We start from the raw sequence: 23,352 nt of genomic DNA on the forward strand, positions 1-23,352 counted from the left end.
ATTTAGATTAGAATGTTAAAACCATTTCAATCCAAGTTCCAGAGACATGGCATTTCTTTCTCGGTGACTGATGTTCAAAAAAAGCTCACTGCCTGGAAACAAAAGTGTTCAGTGAATTAGCATGGTTTGGAAAATTCTTAGCCATCCAGCAATGCACAGATTGAATCATACAAACGAACAGAACATACATAAGTGATTAATTTCCTCTTTCCATTTAGGCTTAATATGTTTTAAGGAATTAATTAGCCCTCTCCCACCTGTTTCTTAGAAGAAATCCACCAGGAAGCATATTTCAGAAGAAGGTTTTTGCACTTAAGTGAGCTGTTACTCCTCTGTCCTTTGACTACATAGCGTTAGCTTGTCTATCTCCAGGTTCTTTTAGCTTCGGGCTACAGCCTGGGTGCCTATACGCCCATCTTTTTTGCACAGTTAATTCAAGCTGTTTATAAATAATACATTAATTAATAAATAAATGTTAAGGTGGACCTCTCTTGTGTGAGAGGCGTTATTCCCACGTTCAGGGCTTTACAAGGCAAGACAGTTGGGACCGGGGTTTGGAGTACTGCGTAATCTCAACAAATGGAATGGGAAGGGCAACGCGTTTAGCTATCGGCAGTCCCACGGCGTGCACAATCTATTCGACACTCTTTTAATTTCAATATTTTGCTCCATGCTAGGAAAAGAGATACACTTGCTAAGGCAGGATGAAGTACGTATCTGCAAAACCTAAGCATACTTCACCAGCACCTCCTAGGGGCCATCTGAGGGTATGAGGCTCAGAGGTGAGCATAGGCACAAACCGTTTCCGTGCATTGTCGGTTTCGTCCCACCCCCCCACCCCCCACACACACCAATCCACCAGGGCTGCGCCGCCCAGAACACAGCTACATTGTGGAAGTATTTGGCGACTCTGGGAGGATTTTTAAAGGGATAAATAAACGGCAAGAAAGACCGCTTTGATCGATTGAGGAAACGTTAAACACACACAGGGATTTCAAACTCAAACTCGGTGTAAGGAAAAGACTCCTGTAAGAGCAAAGCTTGGTTTCGACACCACAGTACTGCACTTTTCAGTTTACACACACACACACACACACACACACACACACACACACACACACACGGATTAATCTGTCAAGTACCAGGATCCAGACCCAGTTAACACTGAATTTTACATAGGTTTTGAAAGGGTCTACATGCTCTTGCCTGGTTGCTGGGAAAGGGCTGGGAGGCGCTGGCGCGAGGGCAGAGCTTGAGTGTCTGTAGGAGTTGCTGTTCCAGAGAATTCATTACTAATTGCTCTGATTTTAGATCAGCAGAGCGTGCCGGGCGGTGGTGGAGAAAGAGACTGAAGGAGGACAATGCAAGAGGGAACAAGTTGTTCACCCTTCAGAGAAGTCTAGGCGCTTTGCAAGTAATTCACGAACAGTCGGGAGAAGAACGAGCCCAACGGCTATGCAGTTGCAACACTTGTGCTCATCTAAATCCAGCTGGGTGCTGCGCGGGGTCGCGGTCCCTTTCCCCAGGTAATTCGCGGTTGCTCCGCGCACCACGGGTTCTGCGGGAGATTCGGGGGCGTGGGGCTCTGGGAGGGAGGGAGGGGAGAGGGGGATGCGCCCGGGCTGAAATGCAATCCTCCCTGGCTGCAAACGTTTCTTCCCGGCGCTGGCAACCCGGCACGCAGGCCCCCCGAGGAGCACGCAAGGCAAAGTCACCGCCGAGGAGAAAAAAGGGGAAGCGTGGGGCTCGGAGAGGGTTAGGAAACTTTGCCCAATGCCAGGCTGCAATTAGGCAGCTGCAAAGTCCGGAAGTAGAGCTTCCCACCTGCTGCTGTCCAAGCTGGGGCGCAAGTCTCTCCTACCCAGCCGGGGCTAGCCTCCCGGACCAGGCTCGGAGGCTGGAGGCGGAGAAAGCGGCGGCAGGTTCTCCTCGTTGGCAGAGCCCAGGGCTGTGGCATTCTCCCCTCCCCGCTGCGGTTCCCGCAGCCGGTGGCGCGGCCAGACGCGCTGCGATTGGCCCGCAGAGGCCGGAGGGCGGAGCCAGGCAGGCCGGTATTGGGACCGCCTCAAAAGAGCCCAGGACAGTGCAGAGCGCACTGAAGCCTTGGCCAGCGCGCAGCCTTCCCCGTCGCCGGCAAGCTGGGTCTTGGGAATTCTGGTTTGCTTTGGCTCATTCGCTTTTACAAACCACTGGATCTTACATGCCTCTGTGCCCCCCCCCACTTCCACTTCATGTCCCCATGCTCCTGCGCCAGCAACAGGTAAGCGCTGCTGTGTGTTTTCTTCCCTCCTTCTCTCTCGCCGCCGGTGTGTCCTGGGGAGCGGACTCAGGCAGCGGCCCCTGACTCTACCTTGCCCCGCTGCTCCAGAGGTGCCCAGCTGTCACGCTGCTGTAGAGCTCACCCACGCTCTCGAGTCCCGGATCATGCCTATAGAGTTTGTGTGCGCACCAGAACATCCCCAGAGCTAAAAATACGGAGACATGCTTGGAACAGTTGAGCAATAGAAACATTTCTCTGCAGCATCTGTTTGTGCTCATAACTTCCAATGCACCAGCTGTAGCGAGATACTGAGTTTGGAGACCAGGGCAAGGGAGTCTGCGTTCGATTCTCGCTCTCAGGACAAAAAAAAAGGCAGCGAGGGAGCGGGGGGAGAGTGTATTTACAGCGCTGGTCTCAGACCTTGGCAAACCTTGGTACTCAGGGACAGTCTCATAAGCCTTTTTTTTTTTTTTTTTTTTGTCACTGCTTCAAGTGCAGCATGGAGTTCCAAACAGACCGGGTGTCTCAAAGTTGCTTTGCTGGGGAAGAGAGCGGGAGTCAGAGTTGGGAATTGAGCCCGAAGACCGCAAAACTTTCACATCATTATGTCACTCTCCCCTAAGCCAACTTGTAATTCTTAGCAATAATAGTACTAATACCTAGCTTGAAGACAGCGTGGTTTCTAGGGAGCATAGTGGTCAAAACGACTTTTTTTTTCTGCAAAAAGGTTGCATCATAACATAGACTCATCGTGACAATTGAAGAAGAAAAAAGGAGATAGGAAATGGGCAGTTTAATGTTTGTGCCTGGGTAAGCATATCCGTGGGATGGTAGCTACGATACGGCAGTGAATCCTGGGGATTTTCATAAACTCCGAATTTGCCTGTTAGGAAATAAGGCACTGTTGGAAAACGTGTTTTGCGTATGCACAAAATGCATATTGCCTTTTACCACTTCTTTCACATTAATAATCTATAGGCTGTCGGATTTCCTCCCTAACCACTATTGTATGTTTGCTGTGTATTATTACCTGTGCACTTGTTAGCTTTTTTCCCTGCTCGCTTCCACCCCCACCCCAAGTGTTTTATTTATATTTGCCATTATCTGGAAAAATCTCCATGTTCAGGAGTGAGAGATGTGACTTCAAGGATGGTGGGAGGGGTGAGAGTTGGGGTCAAGGTCATTTCACTTTACTTTTAGCCCTTTCCCCTCATGTTTTGATGGCACTTTCTTGTATGTTATTGGTATCCATAGGAATATTTGTTCTAAACCCTTGTGAATTTGGCATTAAAAAAGCATGCACACACACAATATTTCTACTTCCTTTAGACTCTCCGGATGTAGACTTTCTGGTTCACTGTAGAGTCCTTGTATGAAGTTTTGAGGAGCATGAAAGTTTGACTACATCTGTACTTGAACAGATAAATCGTTTTAAGTGTTTCTTTTTTTTTTCTTGGCGTATATGTTTGCTTGCAAATATGTATGTATTTTCAGCATTTGCACATACCGAGTGATGCTACAGACATTGTTGAGTATAAATATTATAATGCTCACATAGACAAATGGGTATTCCCTCCTGTACTTCCCCTCCCCCTCCCTCTGTTTACTGAACGTCTAAGAGGTTGCTTTGCTAGCAGTTGTGCTCACATAGCAACACGTGCCCAGAGCACACTAAGGCTGGTCTATGTGGCGTCAGCTGGGGAATAGCTGCTCTAAAATACTCATTAGCAGACCTCTCTCTAGCCCAGCACACTTTCTTTTACTATCCTTATTTCCTGTCCTTAGTTAGGAACTTTCCTATTCACTACACCATGACCATCTGATGGGACACATTTATTTTTGGTTATTCTTTCTAAGTACCTTTTTCTTTTTTTTCTTAATAATCCATATTTGAAATATTTCCTGTATGGTAAAAAAAATGATTTAGATTCACTCATTTATACCATGTTATCCCCCTTGACCTTTTATTTATCCCTAGCTCTCTCTTCCTTAACAACTACCTAAGAGTGAAGCACTGAACTATTTTTTCCATTGCTTATGCTTAATTTTGGCTCAGCCTATAAATAGTCTTAACATGAACGGCACCACATGTTGCCTCTCAATTTCCCAGAAATATTTTCTACCTCATTGGTTCTAGCCTGGGTAAAAATGATTATTTGTGTCTCTTAAATTTACATCAGGCCCTTAAATACTTTGATGGATAGGGGAATTGACACATTGTTCATCCAATCCAATATCACTTCTCTTGAGTTGTACCCATCAAGGAGTCAAATCATTTAGGGTTCCCATCTACTCCTAATCCAATGTTTCTCAAAAAAATGATTTGGAATGTCTCCCTAAAATAAAGTTGCACGAAAGCCCTCTTCCTAATGCATGTTTTCGCCAGGAGCGGTGAGTTGGTGATTTTCACTGATAGAAGAACAGGCAAGAATGTTTCCTGCTTGCCTACAGCCACTCCGGTGTGTGGGCAGGTTAATAGGAAAGGCATTCTTCAGAGTGGAATATGAAGGCAACTAACCTCTCAAAATTTGGCAGGTTCTAGGTTTTTGCTGTGTAATCAGCTCCACAAAAGTCTGCATACACATAATGTGTATACCTATTTACCGTTTTGGAGCATACGAGTATCTATTCGCAGTGACAAAAGTTTTCATTTTGCAAAAGAAGCTTCCTTCCCCCTCTTTTAAGGCAGAAATGGTAAAATTTGCAAATGATGCTCCCTATCTGGAGCATATTCTGTCATTAGCAATGGAAATAAGACAATAATAGTCGCTCAATACAGGCTATTTTCAAGGTTCTAAATGCGGAAAGCTATTCAGAGGAAGCTGGTATTGTGTGTTTTGTAGAATTCAAATGCATGTCCTGGGGTCAAGATTTTTGGAAAGTCAGTAATTCGTCTTTAGATTTCATACAGTTGTTATGCTTTAATCTGGCAAAAGTGTACAAGTAAATCAATAAATTTGAGACTGTCTCTAATGGTAACTCAGATGAAGGATTGCTTTGAATGATGAAAAGGGAATTTCTTGGTGTCAGCTTACAGTATAAGATTCTGAAGTCAATCAGAACTCAAGGATACAAGTACTATTTAAATGATGCCTCCCTCCCCACCCCCCCGTTTTTGGAAAATACACCTGCATTTGGTATTATATTATTATCTCTATCTGTTTCTGTGTAGAAATAGATGCTTGGCGATTTCATGTGAGCCAAATAAGCTGAAATCCCTGTTTAAAAATATTCTTTCCATGTCCAGGATCTAGAACCCCGAGCATTAGGAGTCTTGTTTCTTTTGTCCAAGTGCAAACTTCACAGGGAAGCAGACAAAACATTCAAGCAGGTGGAAGACAGGGAAGGCACAGTAACTTCTTTTTATAAAGTAATTCAAAGACACTTTCAAATCGGGCATCATTTAGGTGTCAAAAGCTGCCAAAATGTAACACACATTGCAATTTTCACAGATGACTAATCACAGGAAAAATGTGTTGGGGCACATTCTTGCATAATAACTTGGATGAAGAGGGAGAAGTGAAAAGACTGTATATGTAGCAAGGCATTTTCAAAGACAATGCACCTTACCTCTCTTTCAGGGGCTGTGCAAAACAAGATAAATAATTTGCTTTATTTGTTTGCAGTTGGCTTGGCTGAAATGGGTTTTGTTAGCTGCTTAGCATTAATATGGCTTGGGGGGAGAAAGAAAAAGTGGAGTCCTCATTATTATTATCAGGGCTTCACCAAATTTCTGATCTTTTTCATGTGTTGTTCATTGTTCACCTTTCATACAGAAGATAGGTTTGGTTATTTGAAATGTTGCAAATCACTTTTTTTTTGGGGGGGGGTGTGTGCTGCACTAATTCATATTTGATCAAACACTCTCGACTTATCCTTAGGCTTTTGTTAATTAGTCAAGGAAAAACAACAGTCTTTGGAGCAAAGAAGGAAAGTAATAGTAAGTAGATGGTTTTTGCTTAGAGAATTAGGCAAGAGGAGAAAACAGAACGACTGTTTGTTCACATTTAGTGAAGATGAGTGGCTTCTCCATAGGAACATACAGCAAACAATAGCGCTTGAAGTGAAAGTAAGCTGACTGACATTTATGATCTATTCCTACCGAGTTGCCTCTGTTTGGGAAAACACAGAATTGGCCTCACATAAAATGAGTTCCTGCCTTATCTCAATCCGCTAAAGACCTGGTCCTTTGGCACAAAGGTGCTTACTTCCGAGCCTGTCATTATACACACAGCAATCCCATCTCCGGAGAATTTCAGGACTCTTATTGCTAGGCAACAGAATCACTCCCTATCCCCCAGAGCTAACTTGTGTCTTCAAGTCAGAATCAGCTGCACCCACAGAGATGTTGTCAGGCATTTCTCCACAGTGGCTGAAGTTCACGAAGTGAGACAGCACACAATCTCCCAAAAACAGTCTCCAGAAATTAAGATCCATTTCAGATGGTGTAAAGGGCTGTCTGTTGAGTTCTCATTTAAACAAAAAGCCTGTGCCTTCTGATGTCAACCTTGTTATCAAGAGCTCGAATGTTCTCCCACAATGCACCTGCAACTCAATTCATATTAACCCTCTTCATTTGTGTGCAATGTTCTCTACACGTCTGAGTTCTTAAAGCTTCACAACAAACGTTGGAATTAGAAAGTCTCGCTTCTGCTTAATAACTTGGCATCCTAGCAAGTAGGGAAAGCAAGCAAAAGAAGAGAATAAGAGGGGAGAGAGAGACCTGAGAACTAGAATATTTTAGGCTGCTTGCTAAAAATAGAAGAAAAGGGACCTGAAATTTTGGTTGAAAGACGGTCACAAACAACTCACTCTCCTGTGCTGAATGATTCTGTGCTTTGAAAGAAAATAAATATTTTTAGGCTGCAAATATTTTAAAAATCCTACAATTCAATGTGGAATATATTTATCTATATCTGACTCTGTGTCTTGCTGGGAAATGTTGCCTTAGGAAGTAGACCCCTTGAGAATGACTTCTTTTGTAATGAATGAATTGTCTCTTTTCCTGACAGGACCTGTTCTCTGGATGTCAGCTGAGTTACTAAAATCACTGCATGTCAGTAGACAGACTTTGGTAGAACCACAAAACTCCTGGAGACCCCCATCTCTCCTTATTTTATTTTTTGTACGTGTGTGTCCTCACTGAACATTCAAAACTGTTTCTCCAAAGGGTTTTGCAAAAACTCAGACTGTTTTCCAAAGCAGAAGCACTGGCGTCCACGGCAGAAGCAATGGGCAGTGTGCGAACCAACCGCTACAGCATTGTCTCTTCAGAAGAAGACGGCATGAAGCTGGCCACCATGGCGGTTGCCAATGGCTTTGGGAACGGGAAGAGTAAAGTCCACACCAGACAGCAGTGCAGGAGCCGCTTTGTGAAGAAAGACGGCCACTGTAATGTCCAGTTCATCAACGTGGGTGAGAAGGGACAACGGTACTTGGCAGACATCTTTACCACGTGTGTGGACATTCGCTGGCGATGGATGCTGGTTATCTTCTGCCTGGCTTTTGTTCTGTCGTGGCTGTTTTTTGGCTGTGTGTTTTGGTTGATTGCTCTGCTCCACGGGGATCTGGATGCAGCTAAAGAGAGCAAAGCCTGTGTATCTGAAGTCAAGAGTTTCACGGCTGCCTTCCTTTTCTCCATCGAGACCCAGACCACCATCGGCTATGGGTTCCGCTGTGTCACGGACGAGTGCCCCATTGCCGTGTTCATGGTGGTGTTCCAATCCATTGTGGGCTGCATCATCGATGCCTTTATCATCGGTGCCGTCATGGCGAAGATGGCCAAGCCGAAGAAGAGAAACGAGACTCTGGTCTTCAGTCACAATGCTGTCATCGCCATGCGCGATGGCAAGCTGTGTTTGATGTGGCGTGTGGGCAACCTCCGGAAAAGCCATCTGGTGGAAGCTCACGTTCGAGCACAGCTCCTCAAGTCCAGAATTACTTCAGAAGGGGAATACATCCCCCTGGATCAAATAGATATCAATGTCGGGTTTGACAGTGGGATTGACCGCATATTCCTGGTGTCCCCTATCACCATTGTCCACGAAATAGATGAAGACAGCCCTTTATACGATTTGAGTAAGCAGGATGTTGACAATGCAGACTTTGAAATTGTTGTGATACTGGAAGGCATGGTGGAAGCCACCGCCATGACGACACAGTGCCGTAGCTCGTACCTGGCAAATGAAATCCTTTGGGGCCACCGCTACGAGCCTGTACTCTTTGAAGAGAAGCATTACTACAAAGTGGACTACTCGAGGTTCCACAAGACTTATGAAGTCCCCAACACCCCACTTTGTAGTGCCAGAGACTTAGCAGAAAAGAAATATATCCTCTCAAACGCTAATTCATTTTGCTATGAAAATGAAGTTGCCCTCACAAGCAAAGAGGAAGATGACAGTGAAAATGGGGTTCCAGAAAGCACTAGTACGGACACCCCCCCTGACATTGACCTTCACAACCAGGCAAGTGTACCTCTAGAGCCCAGACCCTTACGGCGAGAATCGGAGATATGACTGGTTCCTTCTCTGGGATATTTGCTTTACAACACAGCCTATAGGTCAAAGGCCCAAAACAGTTATTCAGACGACGGTACTGGTGAAGAGCTGGGTCAAGGCAAATGGCCACAAGGGACCGAGGCTAGCACAATGGTTTCAGAGAAAGACTCTAAGCTCGGAGATTAATGCAAAGCACTAAACATGCCTCCCCGTGACCCAATGGCACATATATGTTGTAGAATAAGTTATGGGGTTATTTTTTTTTTATGTTTTGTTTTGTGTTTTTACAAAACTTGAACTTGCAGGCAAGCCTTGGTTGGGTATTTGACTTATCCAGAATGCTTCTCTTTAGGGAACAAGGATGTTTTTAATGGCATAACAAAGGCAAGACTCTGCCTTAATTTTGAAAAGCTGCTAACTACATGAACACAAATTGTATTTTTGTTGCCGTGTAGTTTTTCTTTCATGTAATTTAAAAGTCAGTGTTGAACTTTGTTGAAAGCTCATGATATGTGCTTCAAAGTGGCAAGTATTTGGCTATTAGCTGCCAACACGAGAGCCTGATTTTTTGAGGCCAGTAATTTGTTTGCTAGAATTAATTCTCTCTCTCTCTCTCTGTCTCTCTGTCTCTCTCTCTCTCTGTCTCTCTCTTTTTTTCTCGTTACATAAGGGCATTATGTAACAATAGCCAAATGGTAGCCTCTGGGTTTTTTTTTTCCTTTATGATGTTAATGGGTTATCTCAAATTTTAAGTTAGACTACCTAAAATAAATACCAAAGATAATGCACATTTTTGCACAGTGGAGCTTATACTAAAAAGGAAAGGAAGCTCCCCGGCTGCCTTGAAATCAAGAGACAATAACTTTGAACCTCACCAAGACCTTGAACTACCCTCTCCTTTTGCACCTTATTCAGAAAATAGGACATCATACATGCCAAATCCAGTTAAGTGTAGTGCTTTTTAAATTTTGTTCTTTCACGTAACTTTTGTATTATAAGAGGAAGAAGAAAGGGAAAGTAAAATTCACACACACACACACACAAAAAAAAAATCTTTCCTGAAAAGATTTTAGCTGGCCAGGCTAATGCATAAGTTGGGAGATGGTGACATGCTCTCAGCTTTTTCTGGGTTTTCTCTTTTTTGCACATTCCAAAATGTATTCCATAAGGTAAGGCCTTGGTTGAATTTAGTCAGCATCCTCAGAACTGAGCCATCCAACATGGAAGATAACTGGGTTTAAACCCTTGTAGTTGAATTTGTTTCCCTGACTCCCAGGACATTTCCCGATTGATTTTGCCTTAGAAAAGGTGCCACACCAGACCTCTAGACTGGTTATTCTGATCAGTATGTCTGGAGTGAGCCCTGCAGTGTCTGAGAGGGCTGCAAATGCCAACGTGGGGGAGGTGGCGAGATGGGGACAAGCCTCTTTGACATCAACTCAAGTATTCAGGAGCGAGAGGAAAGTTGCTGTTTTTTTTTTTTTAAATATTAGAGGGTAGGAATGAAAGTGTCTCAGTATTTTAGGGTCAACAAGAGTCATACAAAATACAACACAATCACAAGTGAAGGAGATAATGGTCTAAAAGGGTTAGTTCCCATTTCTGTATGCACACTCATGATTGAATCTGAGTTGATCCCTGTCACCTGTGGACCCCTAGCGTAGGTGACTGAAGGACATGTTATTTTCCACAAGCCTCTCTTGCCAGGCTGCCTGACTTGCTAAAAACAATGATTTTTCTCCCCCAACTCTAGTTTAGTAATGAAGCTCTGTTTCGGTTTAACGTTCCCTATTTGTGAATTCTGGGGTTACTGACTTTTCTTTTTAATTGGAGTCTCAAAATCAACTCTCTTACGGTATTATATCCCAGTATGCCATTAAAAAACAGCTTGTTCTAGAATCCTGTATTTCGTGACTCAATGTTTGTGATGGTCTCTTGAACAGCCATATCTGAATGCAGTGCCTGCAACAATATCACCGTTTCTGCTGTTGTCAGCCTTCAGAGTCGATGGGGTTGCAAACTGTGGCGTTATTTTCATTGAAACTGTGATAGAAATGTGAAGCAAGTGGATGCTATTCTAAATCCAAATTGCAAAGTAGGTTTGGGAAGTTGTTTGGAGAGTTGGTGGAATTGAGACTGAGTGGACAAGAGAATCAACAAAAGACGCAAACGGTTTGGCCGTTGGCAGTAAGAGGATACCAAGGGCTTCAGCTGCTGCTATTTTGATATTTTGCAAAGGAAAATAATCACACCAAAGAGTATTCAGTGATACGTAAATTAAATGAAGATACGGTGGACAAATTGGGGTGACCCCAGAGAAGCCTCCTCCCAAACACACAGTGCTGCCACTTAAAAAGACTAGATCATTGAAAAGGGGTGGGTACGGGGGCAGGAATGAGGGAGGGAAATCTTTCAACTTCTTTCTGAAAAACAGAAAAAAAAAAAATTCTAAAATTTCTGGTGCACAGGTTTGTTTGTTTGTTTTTCCAAGAAAATTTTGCAGAAGCTATGTTTTTAAAGTGTACATTTTATAAAGTTTATCAGATATTTTCATATTTAAAGCCAAATGTAAATAGAAGTCTGTAAAGGAAACAAAATTGCCATAGAAAGTATAATTTCAGTGCAGCAATTTCTGAAAGCTAGTACCTATATGCTACCGGTTAGCATGGTTTTAGCAAATATTTACCAGCCTTATAAGGTTTGTATGGCTATGTTCTTCTGTTATTTATTTCAGCATGGACTGTTCATTTGAAAGCTTTTTCTAGTTATTAGTATTTTAACAGTTACAAGCTTTAAATGGCTGTGTTTTTGTTTTTGTGGGGTTTTTTTGTGTTTTTTTTTTTTTTTTTTTTTTTTTTTGTCAAGAGCCAAGACACAGGTAATGCACAAACAATATTTTTTGCTGCATTTTACCTTCAAAACATTTGTCCTTATTGACTGGGTCTCCTTAATTAGTGCACACATGTCATTAAAATGAAGATTGAAGAGACTCACCCACCGTGAATGTCTATTCCTGGACACATGTTGCTTCTCTGTTGCAAGCAAACCCCCCCAGTTGGATTTACTTAGGACTTATTCCCTTTTAAAGAATCTTTTGCCCATGTCCGGCTGGGCATTATATTTTGGGGAGGAGGCATAGAATCCTGGTTATCTTATTTTTAAGTAAAAAGTAGACAAAGTGAATTCTATTTTGATTATTGAAAAAGGAATAGTTTTCTATCTCTTTAAGCATATACTTGAATCCGACATTTTTAAGAATGTCGCTATAGCACTGTAGTCATTTCCAAATTCCTGTAGAAAGTTTGTTTTACCTTTTTAAAAAATTCTATTAATGCGTTATTTCTTCACTTCCTTTCTTCCCTACAAACTCCCATCCCAAACCTTGATGTTTATTTGATGAGTTTGTATCTCCCAAATTATGTCGCCCTTGCAAATAACAAATGTCAGTTCATATTTTATCATAAGCCACTCAGTAAAGGCAAAAAACTTGTTCTGAGAAGTAGAGTGAGTCGTTTTTCACTCTGTGTCTAATAATATTAAGGTGGAAAAAAAAAAGTGTTGCACAGTCATGTCCCCACTCCCAACCAGGATCTCTTTTATAGTGACGTTGGGTTTTAGCTCTGGGCTCTGGCGAGTTGAACAATCCCGGCCTTTGACAATCGTGAGAGTTATTATTTTCCCATTTGCCATCCTTTTGTACCTAAAGTCTTCCTATTGTACTGCACAAACTATGGATTGTACATATTTTTATATATTATGTCTTATTTTATTATTTCTAAATAAAAAATTAAACATTGAAAACAAATCGGTGCAAGATCTTTGGGCTTCCTGTCTGCTTGTGTAAAATCACTGAGATATAAAGCAAATGTTCCCAAACAATAGGACAGAAACCCTGGTGATCTGGATGAATAGAGCCATAGAAACTTCCTCAACAGGCAGGTGCATTGGGGTGGCAGATTAGTTTAATCCAAGTTAGAGGAAGTCAAGCTCATATTTTCTTTTGGGACAGAATGGCCTAGGTAGCGAGGGAATAGAAAAGACGGAAAAACAAGCAAACAAAACTAACAAAAAATACAAGGTTTAGATTTTGACTTTTTTGTTTAATGATAATAGTCTCTCTTCATGGAGCCTAGACTTTGTGTAGTGTTCTGCCATATATATAACCTGGTTTTCTCAGAAAAAAATCAGGATATCGTCGTATTATATAGATCAGGAGTTGGCATACGTGTTCCTACTAGAGCCTGATAGTAAGAATTTGGGGTGCATAACAGAGTGTTTTCTTCACTTGTAGAGTGAAAGCAATCACAGATAACATGAAAACAAATAGTGTGGCTCTGTGTTTCAATAAAACTTTACAACTGCAGGCTGTGGGATAGATTTGGCCTGCGGCCTGTAATTTATTGGCCTCTGTTACTGATGAAGAAACTGAGGGTAGATTTTAAAGCTAATGAATCACTAAGGTGATACTAGAATTCAGGTTTCATCTGCCTCCAAACCTAGTTTAATCCACTAAGCTGTATGCTGTTTCAGGGCACAAAGTGACTCCTTGGTAACTTGTATATACCGTCTCAGAGAAAAGTACTACTTCTTCTCTAGCCAATTTGATGTAACTGTTTTCACAATTGGAAATACTGAGAAAAATCTGCATTCTGAGATATGGGTCGCTCCTTAATATTTTTTCTTTAACAAATATTCACATGGCACTTACTATGTTCCAAACATGGTTCTAGGTTCTTAATACATTCTAAAGAAGTTAATCTTAATAGCAACCCTATGGAGGAGGCACTATTAATTACTATCCCCATTTAAGAAATGAAAAAAAAACTGAGGCTCAGAGAGGTTGAGCATCTTAGACAAGCACACCCAGCTAGTAGCTATTGGAACTGAGATTCAAACTGGCGCCATTCAGCATTGGGCTGTGTTTTATTGTTTTGTTTTTGTTTTGTTTTTAAATAATTGCTCTATCCTTCCCGTTTGGAGGCATTCTTGGTGAAAGTTTCACTATTTATTTAATCTCCTGCCTTCCTGCTTCCCATTTTTCATTCTCGCAGGTGATGGACACGCTTTTTTCTCCACACCGGGAGCATCAGCCCAGAATTCCCACCTCCTTCATAACCTGCTCCACAATTCCTCCTTTAGTTCTTGAAGTGAGGGGACAACTCACAAAGGGTAGGTTAATCACAAATTGAAGCATCGGTTGTGGGATTTGGTACGTTTCAAACTTCAGAGGAATTTTAATTCACTAGGAATTGCTTAGGCCTGCTCAGAGGCAAAACCACAAAGCATGGTTACTCACCAAACGCAGACGCCCGACCACATCACAGGCCTCTGCCTTCCATCCCCCCATGGCTGTCAAAGGTGTAGCACGGTCCTCTTGGTGATTGGTCCTGTTATGCAAGATATAGAATGGTGACTCCAGGCAGCGAGTGAAAGCCACGTGGCCTCACTCCTACTTTGTAAAATTTTGTATTATGTGAAGAAAAGGCAGGGTGGCATTCCAGAGTCCTGCTTAGGCATTCTTTTCAGTGACATCCCAACAAGGCCTCAAACTCTGGCTTTCTTAAGCAGCAGCTCTCCATATAATACTTGTAAATTTTCCTCTAGCAATTTCCATTTTAGAGCTGGCACACTGATTAAATCTATCAGATTTGCTTCCCCAAATTAAAGAAAGAAAGGAAGAAAAGTTTAGTGAGGGGCGGCCGGTTAGCTAAGTTGGTAAGAGCATGGTGCCAATAACATGAAGGTTGCCGGTTCGATCCCCACAGGGCCTCTGTGCCCTCCTTTAAAAAAAAAAAGAAAAGAAAAAAGTCCATGAGTAGCATGTTTTAAAACACCAGAGACTTAAAAAAAACAAAAACAAAGTTCAGACCAAGGATCTTAGTGACCTGATGATTTGAGCCAGTAGAGGAGGGTTGTTATAATGACTTAAAAAATTACACAATTACCAGGTAACACCTGCAAGAAGCAGGTGCAATAAGACTATCACAATATCTGGCTGGGGAATAGGGTGACCAACTGCCCCGGTCTGCCTGGGACAGACAGGCTTTCCCTGGATGTAAGATTTGCAGACTAACACTGGGAAAGTTCTGGGCAAACTGGCATAAGTCTGTTGTCTACTTCGGAAGCTGGAGAATTAGAATGTTCCGGGGGAAGGGAGGAGAGGGGCAGTTAGGAAGAGTGTGGAAGTGGAGGGGTTTAAAGAAAGACTCTGCATAGGAGGGTTACTAACTAGTAAGAATAATCACGATGAATAATTACATATAAGGGGCTCTCTCCGAACAGCTCAAGTTTTGCTGTCTCAAGGCAGTCATTGTTTTGGAGGAATGGTTTTCTAAAATATTATGCAATTCTCTGCCTTATTCAAAAAATGGTTTCCTGAACCTTTCCTGTAAACCTTTCTATGCTTTCTAAATTTTGAACCATGTCACTATAAAACCCAGTTGGAACATTTGTAAGAGGAACCTAAAAAATATTCATAAGTGTCTCAATTGTTTGTGATATTGTTGGCTAAACACTAAGGGTCCATCAAAAGTTTATTTCTCTTTCCCAAGACTTTAAAATAATGTGATTATACATACACTTGAAAGAAGTATTATGTGTGAGTGTCTACTTTTCCTTTTAAGGAGGAAGAAATATTCATTTGTATATTTATTCTCTATCACTCTGTGACCCTGAACCTTTAAACATATACTAGTAGATTTTACTGATATTTTGCTGGAACTTAATTCTTTTGCGTTTATGGGTTAACGTGTTGATAAAATATTAATATTTTTGTTAGTTTTATAAAGTCTTGACTCGTACATCTGGAAGAGTCTCCAAGGTAGTTTGGTTGAGTCCCATTTTACCCATGAAGGAGGACAGCTCAAAGAAATTAAAGGAAGCACATGAGATCCCCCCCAAAAAAAAATGGTTTCCTGGTGTGATGCAAGCCAATAGGCGCAGCTCTTCTTGGTAGAATGTGCTTGTCAAGGTTTGTCCTTTAAACCATCACTTGCTGTTTTGTGCAGTACCAGAAGTCCCCAAGACCCAGTTAGGTTTTTGCTTCCTATCTGCTTTGCTGAGGAAATCAGATAACCCGTTGTAAAGTCTATATAACCAATCTCAGAAGACCAGGCTGGCCAGAAATGTGCAGGTAAGACGCAAAAGACAGGGCTTGAATGGAGGGTTTGATTTTGGTGGTGACTGTACTCATTTCCTGAGATTTTTTAAATTTTTTTTTTAATTTCAGGTTTGAGATTATATCCTGAGAGACTGGAGTTGTTAAGGGGTTTGATGTCTAGAAAATTCTATGCAATTTGACCGAAAATTTATTGAGGAATTAATTATATGGTGCTGGTGATTCAAAATTTTCTATGTGGACTTGGCCGACAATAGATCATAGTTTGGAATATGGGCAGTATGGTTGTATATTCATTTTGTCTTACAATTGAGAAAACCAAAATTTATGTATCACAATAACTACCAATTATTGAGTACTTATGATATATTAGATACTGTGTAAAGATACAGTGATGACCCTCTATATACAGATATCTTTACAGAAATATGTTTTTCAGGGATGTCACCATGAAGTCACATATTTTCGTAATGCCTTACTGGGAATGATTTTGTAAAAATCATGATTTTGTGAAAAATTCTGCTCCCATGGATGCTGCTTTTTCATTTCTTCACGCTAACTGACCACTCTGCCCTGTGAAATCATCTCTGTCTCAGTATTTCCCGAACCTGACACATGGGTGGGAAGATATCCCCTAGGTTCACTCTTGTATAACAAACCAATGAATCAAGTGTCACACTGTATAGTTTTATTTGGCTTTTGTTTTTTCAAATTTTTGATAGTATACCTACATCTGACATCCCAGTTAAGCAACTCTTTATTTGATCTTGCAAACAAAGAGAGTGTTTTACTAAATAGTGTATAAGAGTGTCCTTAAAAATAGCTGCCTTGGGCGCCCAGACACAGACCCGTAAAGACAGATTATTTACCAACAGAGGAAGTTCAAAGGCAAGTGTGTACACATCCCGTACAGAACACTCTTGGCAAAAGCACTCTCAGATGGCAGCCATTCATACGAAAAGGAGGGACAGTCAAGTCAACACGCCAGAGGTTTTCTTCGGTCCTGTCAGAAGTTCTTTGAGTGCCCATCAGACCACGAAGCCCTCCTCTCTGCCGTATCCAGGATCAGCTGAAAGTTGCAGCCTACATTGTTTGGGCACCTCAGTCAATGAGGCAGCTGAAAAAGATGCCCCAGAGTTGCCATGGAAACAGAAAGAAGCACCTCTCCTGCTCACTCTTAATTGCATCTGAGTGACTTTATTCAAGAACCAAAAATAAAAAGTGCACAAGGATGTAATTATATAAAAAGCTGCCTTCGATTAGAAATACAGTGTGTACTTTGCTCAGTCCACAGCTTGCTGCTCCCTTCTATTTCGAAACATTGGAACTATTCAAACAGGAGTCTTCATTTGAGGTTTAATTGAAGTGAGGCCCAGATTTGCCAAGATAAGGGAGGGAGGCTTTCTTCTGAACCTCAACATTTCTCCAGCTCCTTCTCGACATCTGAATGTGGGGTCTGTTAAAACAAGGTCCATTTTCCAGTGTGCATTCAGATTGGGCCATCTGGGCTCACTGGATCCTACTTGAAATCACTCTGCCTTCAGGCACTCGCTAGTCTAAAACATTCTATAGGTTTATGATCATTTTGTAGGATAATAAAAAGAAGTGGACAGAGAATGCCAAAAAAGCAATTAGTGGGGAAGGCTAACAAAATTCTTTTTTTTTTTTTTTTTCAAATCCTGTTGCTACTTGCAATAAACAGCTCCTTTCACATGGAGAGGTGGGGGAGGGAGACAAGCCCCTCAACAGTGATCCCACTGCAGTATTCAGTGGAGAGAAAGCATTCAGCATTTAGAGTCTGTCCGCTTCTTTACACCTTCTGATGAGCTGCAGAAGTTACCTCTTCTTCCGAGTATCCTTCTGCGAGACAAGTCAATCCTGAACCCACATGCAGACTTGCATGATTCAAAAAGTGCTTCGGTTGCCATTTCCTGTTGCTGATTTGCATGAAGTTGTGTGCAATATAGAATTCACTTAAAAAGGGAAATGCAAAGGTACAAGGTGTGTCTGGTGAGCAAGAATACAATCCTGTTTGTTGTCTGCAATACGCCCCCGTCTGTTCTCTGGATTTGTGGGACCAGGTACATCCTCTCTGCCTTTTACATTGTGTGAGGAGGGCCCTACACTGAGTTTTTCTGCAAGACAAACAAGTCCTCTATATGAATAAAATATGAAAGGATTTTCCCCTTCAGAGAGAGCTGGCAGCCTGCAGGTAAAAAGCGTGGCTGATTCAGCCAGTGCCATTTGTAAATCTAGACTGGCTGTGTTATTTAAATGCCTACTGACAACCAGCTACATGCTTGCAAAAATGGAACTGAGAACTTCCTTATATCTAAGGTTGGAAAGTTTAACTGTCATGAATTTAGAATTTCCAGACCTTTGTACCTCGTGGTATGTAACAGCCACTCCGAGGAGGTGATTACTCTGCCCATCTTAGGGGCACAGTTATTATGTAAAATAACAAGAAATCTGTGCAGTTATAAAGCTGCCCATTCCTAATAAGGAAGTTCTTGCTAACCACATGGCCATTTATTTTGCTTAACATCTTAATGGTTTTCAGGAGGTAAAAAGAATAAACCTAGTGGGGGAAACTAAAAGGAAGAAATCCTCATAGAAATAGGACCTCCAAGATCAATTAGATGTTTCCTGTGATGTGTTTGCTGAGAACCCCTCCTCAATCTCCCATATACAATTTTCTGTAAAGCCAACATTGCTCAATAGTACAGTTTTCTATTATTTTGGAAAAACCCAAAGAGCATTTGAATTCTTCTTGTGGGTTAAAGTGGGCAAAACAAAACAAAAACAAACCAACAGCAAAAAAACCCCAAACAACAACGACAATAACAACAACAACAAAAAAACCCAAAACCAGAAATAATCAATCTGAACTCAGAGCCAAGCAGACATTTAACACTGTGTTTAAGAAATGTCCCCTCAGTGGTTTTTACATACTACTAGGTACAAAGGTCTGGAAATTCTAGATTCATTAAAATATAGATTTCCAGCCTTACACACTCAAGGAAGTTCTTCAATTCCATTTCCCTCCCCCCAAGACTTTAGCTGGTGTCAGGAGGCATTTAAGCAACATGGCCAATCTAGTTTCAGAAAAAGCACTAGCTGAACCAGCCACATTTTTTTTACGTGCAGGTTGTCAGCTCTTGTTTTCTAGAATTCCATTCTGTCTCTTTAAAGGTCCTACATATCTCTGCTTTGATGCATCACATCCTTGATTTTACCGTCTAACTCTTAGAGGAAAATCTTACTCTCTAATTTTGAAGATCTTGGGGGACTTCCAAATGCTCAATACCTGTAAATCTTACCCAGCTCCCTGCCTCCCTCCCAGCCCAGCCCAGCGTTCTGGTCCCCCACTGACATTTTATTTTGTTGTTGTTGTTGTTAAACCACTGGTAGCAGAACTTTTGAAAAATTATGTATAATTTAGATATACATTTTCCCTGAAGAAATCTGCGATTCTAAGAAATTCTCAAAGAAATTCCTATAGGTTTTGTGCACTAGAATTGACTTCTCCCAATCTTTTTATTTCTGGGTAAGATGTATTTAACCCCACTTAGTGAAACATTACTTGTAAACCTGAGCCATCTTCTGCAGAAAAATTGCCTTTCAAAAATTATTTAGGACTTTTGAGCCTTGGTGTCCTCACTGGAAAATAAGAATAAAAACAGAATTTTGTGAGATTTAAAAGGAGGTCGTTTTTTGTAAAAGTGCTCCATAAATTATAAAATACTACACACACACACGTTAGTTTTATGCTTGTGGTAACAATTTTTCATTTTCTAATATAGATAATATTTATTCCAAATTCAAAACATTTAAGTCCATCCAAAAAAGAGAAAAAGAGCTCTTCTCATTTTGGAAACATTCACCCAGCATCAAGCACCTGGAATGATGATAGATGTTGGAGATTCAAAGGTCCTCTTTTTCAAAGACTCGCAGAGGAGTGAGGGAGAATGAGAACAACAATTACAGTAATCTAATTTTAGATTTCTATATTTGTTCTCTGACCTTAGCAATCAAGCCAGAAGACCTCCATTGCAGTGTCTGTACAAGAGATGTGAGCACAGTCTTCTCCACCCTTGTTAAGAGAATCCATAGCATTACCTGTTGGGTTATATGCATTAAATGTCAAGGATTTTATTTATTTATTTATTTATTTGTTTGTTTATTTATTTATTTTTGTACTGGAGTTTATACTGTTGGAGTTTCTGCACCTGGACCCTGGCGCTCCGTGAAGGGAAGGCGTTGTTCTTGGCAAAATGCTCAGTAACAAATCTATCAGATTATAGAGTGGATTTCCTTTATGTTGGGGCATTGGACTCTATTCAGGGGGTTAGAAGGATAGGATTTCACAGCTTGTTTGGACATGCAGGTCATTTCTTATTCTCATTCTTTCCGAGAAAAGAGTGTAATCTTCTGGCATACCTCCTGCTAAGGTCAGTGCTCAAACAAGAAATGCATTCGGTGCCCCAGATGCTTTCTGCTGAACAAAATGGCTTCATTGACCCCAAACATAGCAACTGCTTCTCAAGAGCAAGAGTTTGGCCCTTCCTGGAACTTCTAGCCAACTAAGAGTGGCCCTGTCCTTTCACAGAGGGTGGAGATGTTTTTCTCGGGGTTGCTTGTATGAAAAAACCTCCCCCCACAACCTACTTGTCCAAAATGATGTTCCCTCTTTGGATTCCAAGAAATTCTTTTTCTGTCACTTCCTTACAGATACTAGTTCTCACACTGTTTCCATCATTTCATTTTGCAGGTTGAATCTTTACCAAATTTTCATGCCATTGAAATCTTTCTGGAGAATCTGCTAAAATGATCCATGTATTTTCTTTTGACAAATTCTTTTAAAAAGAAAGCAGTATTCCTGACAAAAAATTATGAGGAGATGAGGAGACTCACTTTGCCCATCACTCTGCCTTAGCGCACGCGCACACACACACACACACACACACACCATTTGCACATACACACGTAAAACTAATGCATTCTCTGATGGCTCCCAGAGTCCATAGTTTTAACGAGTCTCTCTTTTGGTATTGGTGAGATCAAAGGGAAAATTCAGCCCAGAAACTAAAAACATCACATAATTGTGGACATTTGGCCTGAATTATTTATTGTCCATTATATGTGTTATGGTTGCAGGAAAAGAAATAATAAAAATAGTGGGGTTGTGGGTAATTATCATTTTTTTCTTCATAATTTATTTACAATTTCCAATTTTTTACAATGAGAATATATCACTTTTTTTAGGTCTTATTTAAGATTTCTGAGTTAAGTGCATAGTTCATTTTTCCATTCCTCTTTTCTTTGTTTTATAATAAATGCATTCATTTATAAAATATCATCTGAATACCACTTTTGCCAAAATCCATAGGTTTTGGATACGTAGCATTCTCATGTTTTTAAAAAATGTCTAAGTAGTTTGTAATAAGGGTTACAAAGGTTATTTTAAAAAGTCTTTTAAAATCTTCAGTTGAATATTTATTTTTTGTATTGTTTTATTTTTGTGGGAGGAGGTTATCTCTTTCTTTTTGTTTTTAACTTCTAATTTTATTGAACTGTGGTCATAAAATATGTAACACATTATTTTCTTTAAAACATAATGGCCAATTTCTGTAAACATGCCAAAACTATTTGAAATGAAAGTATATTTATTTGCCCTTTGGTAGGTTCAAATTCTATGCATTTATATGTCTGTTAATTATATAATTCAAATATTCAATATCCTCAAGAACTTTTTATCTGTTTAATCTCTTGACTACTGAGATAAATGGGTTTAAGTCTCTACCACGATGGAATAGTCCATTTCTACTTGTATTTCTGATGGCACTTGTTTCCTGTATATCTCAGTGTTATATTCTTAGGTGCATTCATGTTAATGATTATTAAATCTTATTGGAGAATTGCAGCTTTACAAATAAGATAATGCTGTTTTTGCTTTGAATTAGTTTTTGTTAGACATTAACATGGTATGCTGTTTTAGTTTAAGAACTTAGCCAGCATATCTCTGTTTCTCCCTTTAATCTCCATCTTTCTTTGTAATTGTTTTATGTCGATTTTTATACCAAATTTCAGGAGAATATTTATGATTATTACGAACATTGACATGTTTTCTATTTTCCTTGCTCCTTCTCTCTTTCTTTCTTGTTCTTTACTGTATAGCTATACTTGCCTTACTTTTTCTTCTATTGGCGTATAAATATATATTCTATTTCTTTTGTTTTAGTGGTTGTCCTTATATGTTTAACAATTGTATTTAAACCAATCATTCGAAAATGCCTAGAACTTATTTGCATTTATATCTATTTTTTCTTTCTTTTCTGTTAAAGCTTTATTGAGATACAATTCACATACCATACAATTCCACCATTTAAAGTGTATAATTGAATGAATTATGGTATAGTCACAGAGCAACCATCACCACGGTCAACTGTGGAATGTTTTCATCCCCTCAGCAAGAAACGCTGTATCCTTTAGCACCTCTCTAGCGCCCCATTCCTGCCCTAAGTAACCGCTAATCTACTTTCTGTCTCGATACATTTCCCTATTGAAGACTTTCATATGAATGGAATCATATACCATGTGGTTTTTTGTGACTAACTTCTTTCAGTTAGCCTAATGTTTTCAAGATTCATCCATGCCCTACCCTGTATCAGTACTTCATTTGTAAAAAGATTTTTTATTAAAATACAGCTAACAAATTAATATTATATTAATTTCAGATGTACACCATACTGACTCAACATTTATATACCTAAAGAAGTGATCATCATGGTAAGTTCAGCAACCATCTGACACTGTACCACGCTGTCACAATATTATTGACTGTATTCCCTATGTTGTACATTACATCCCCATGACTTACTTGTTTTATACCTGGAAATTTGTACCTCTTATTCTCCTTCACCTTTCACCCCCTCTTTTTAATTTTTTCAATTACAGTTGACATTCAATATTATTTTATATTGATTTGAGGTGTACAGCATAGTGGTTAGACATTTATATAATTTAAGAAGTGATCCCCCTAATTAGTCTAGCACCCACCTGGCACTATACATACTTATTACCATAGTATTGACTATATTCCCTGTGCTTTACTTTACAAACCCATGACTATTTTGTAACTACCAGTTTGTACTTCTTAATCCCTTCACCTTTTTCACCCTGTCCCCAACTCCCCTCCCATCTATCACCCTGACTAATCTACTATCCCTCTGACACCATACATAGTTATTATAATATTACTGACTATATTCCTTATGCTATGCCCTACATCCCCATGATCACATTGGTGTGTCAACCAATTTGTACTTCTTAATCCCTCCCCCTTTTTATTCACCCCCAAACTCCCACCACCTGGCAACCATCAATATGTTCTCTGTATCTATGAGTTTGCTTCTGTTTTGTTCATTTTCTTCTTTAGATTCCATATATAAGCAAATTCACATTGCATCTGTCTTTCT

General features: G+C 40.4%; 1 protein-coding gene across 2 annotated transcripts; it reads left to right on the plus strand.

Annotated features, from left to right (window-relative positions):
- The first annotated feature begins 1,311 nt into the window (after window positions 1-1,311).
- Window positions 1,312-12,534, plus strand: KCNJ2 (potassium inwardly rectifying channel subfamily J member 2). 2 transcript variants are annotated; one of them, XM_081029390.1, is made up of 2 exons: window positions 1,312-1,526; window positions 7,273-12,528. In XM_081029390.1, exon 2 carries the CDS (start codon window positions 7,492-7,494, stop codon window positions 8,773-8,775), a length of 1,284 nt encoding a protein of 427 aa, XP_080885516.1. In that variant the 5' UTR covers window positions 1,312-1,526; window positions 7,273-7,491; the 3' UTR covers window positions 8,776-12,528. The 2 variants fall into 2 exon arrangements, with proteins under 2 accessions (XP_080885516.1, XP_080885515.1); XM_081029389.1 differs by lacking the exon at window positions 1,312-1,526 and adding an exon at window positions 2,080-2,260 and having other exon boundaries at window positions 7,273-12,534.
- Window positions 12,535-23,352: the final 10,818 nt, after the last annotated feature.

The sequence above is a fragment of the Rhinolophus hipposideros genome (assembly GCF_964194185.1).
Source record: "Rhinolophus hipposideros genome assembly, chromosome: 20".
Classification (NCBI taxonomy): domain Eukaryota; kingdom Metazoa; phylum Chordata; class Mammalia; order Chiroptera; family Rhinolophidae; genus Rhinolophus; species Rhinolophus hipposideros.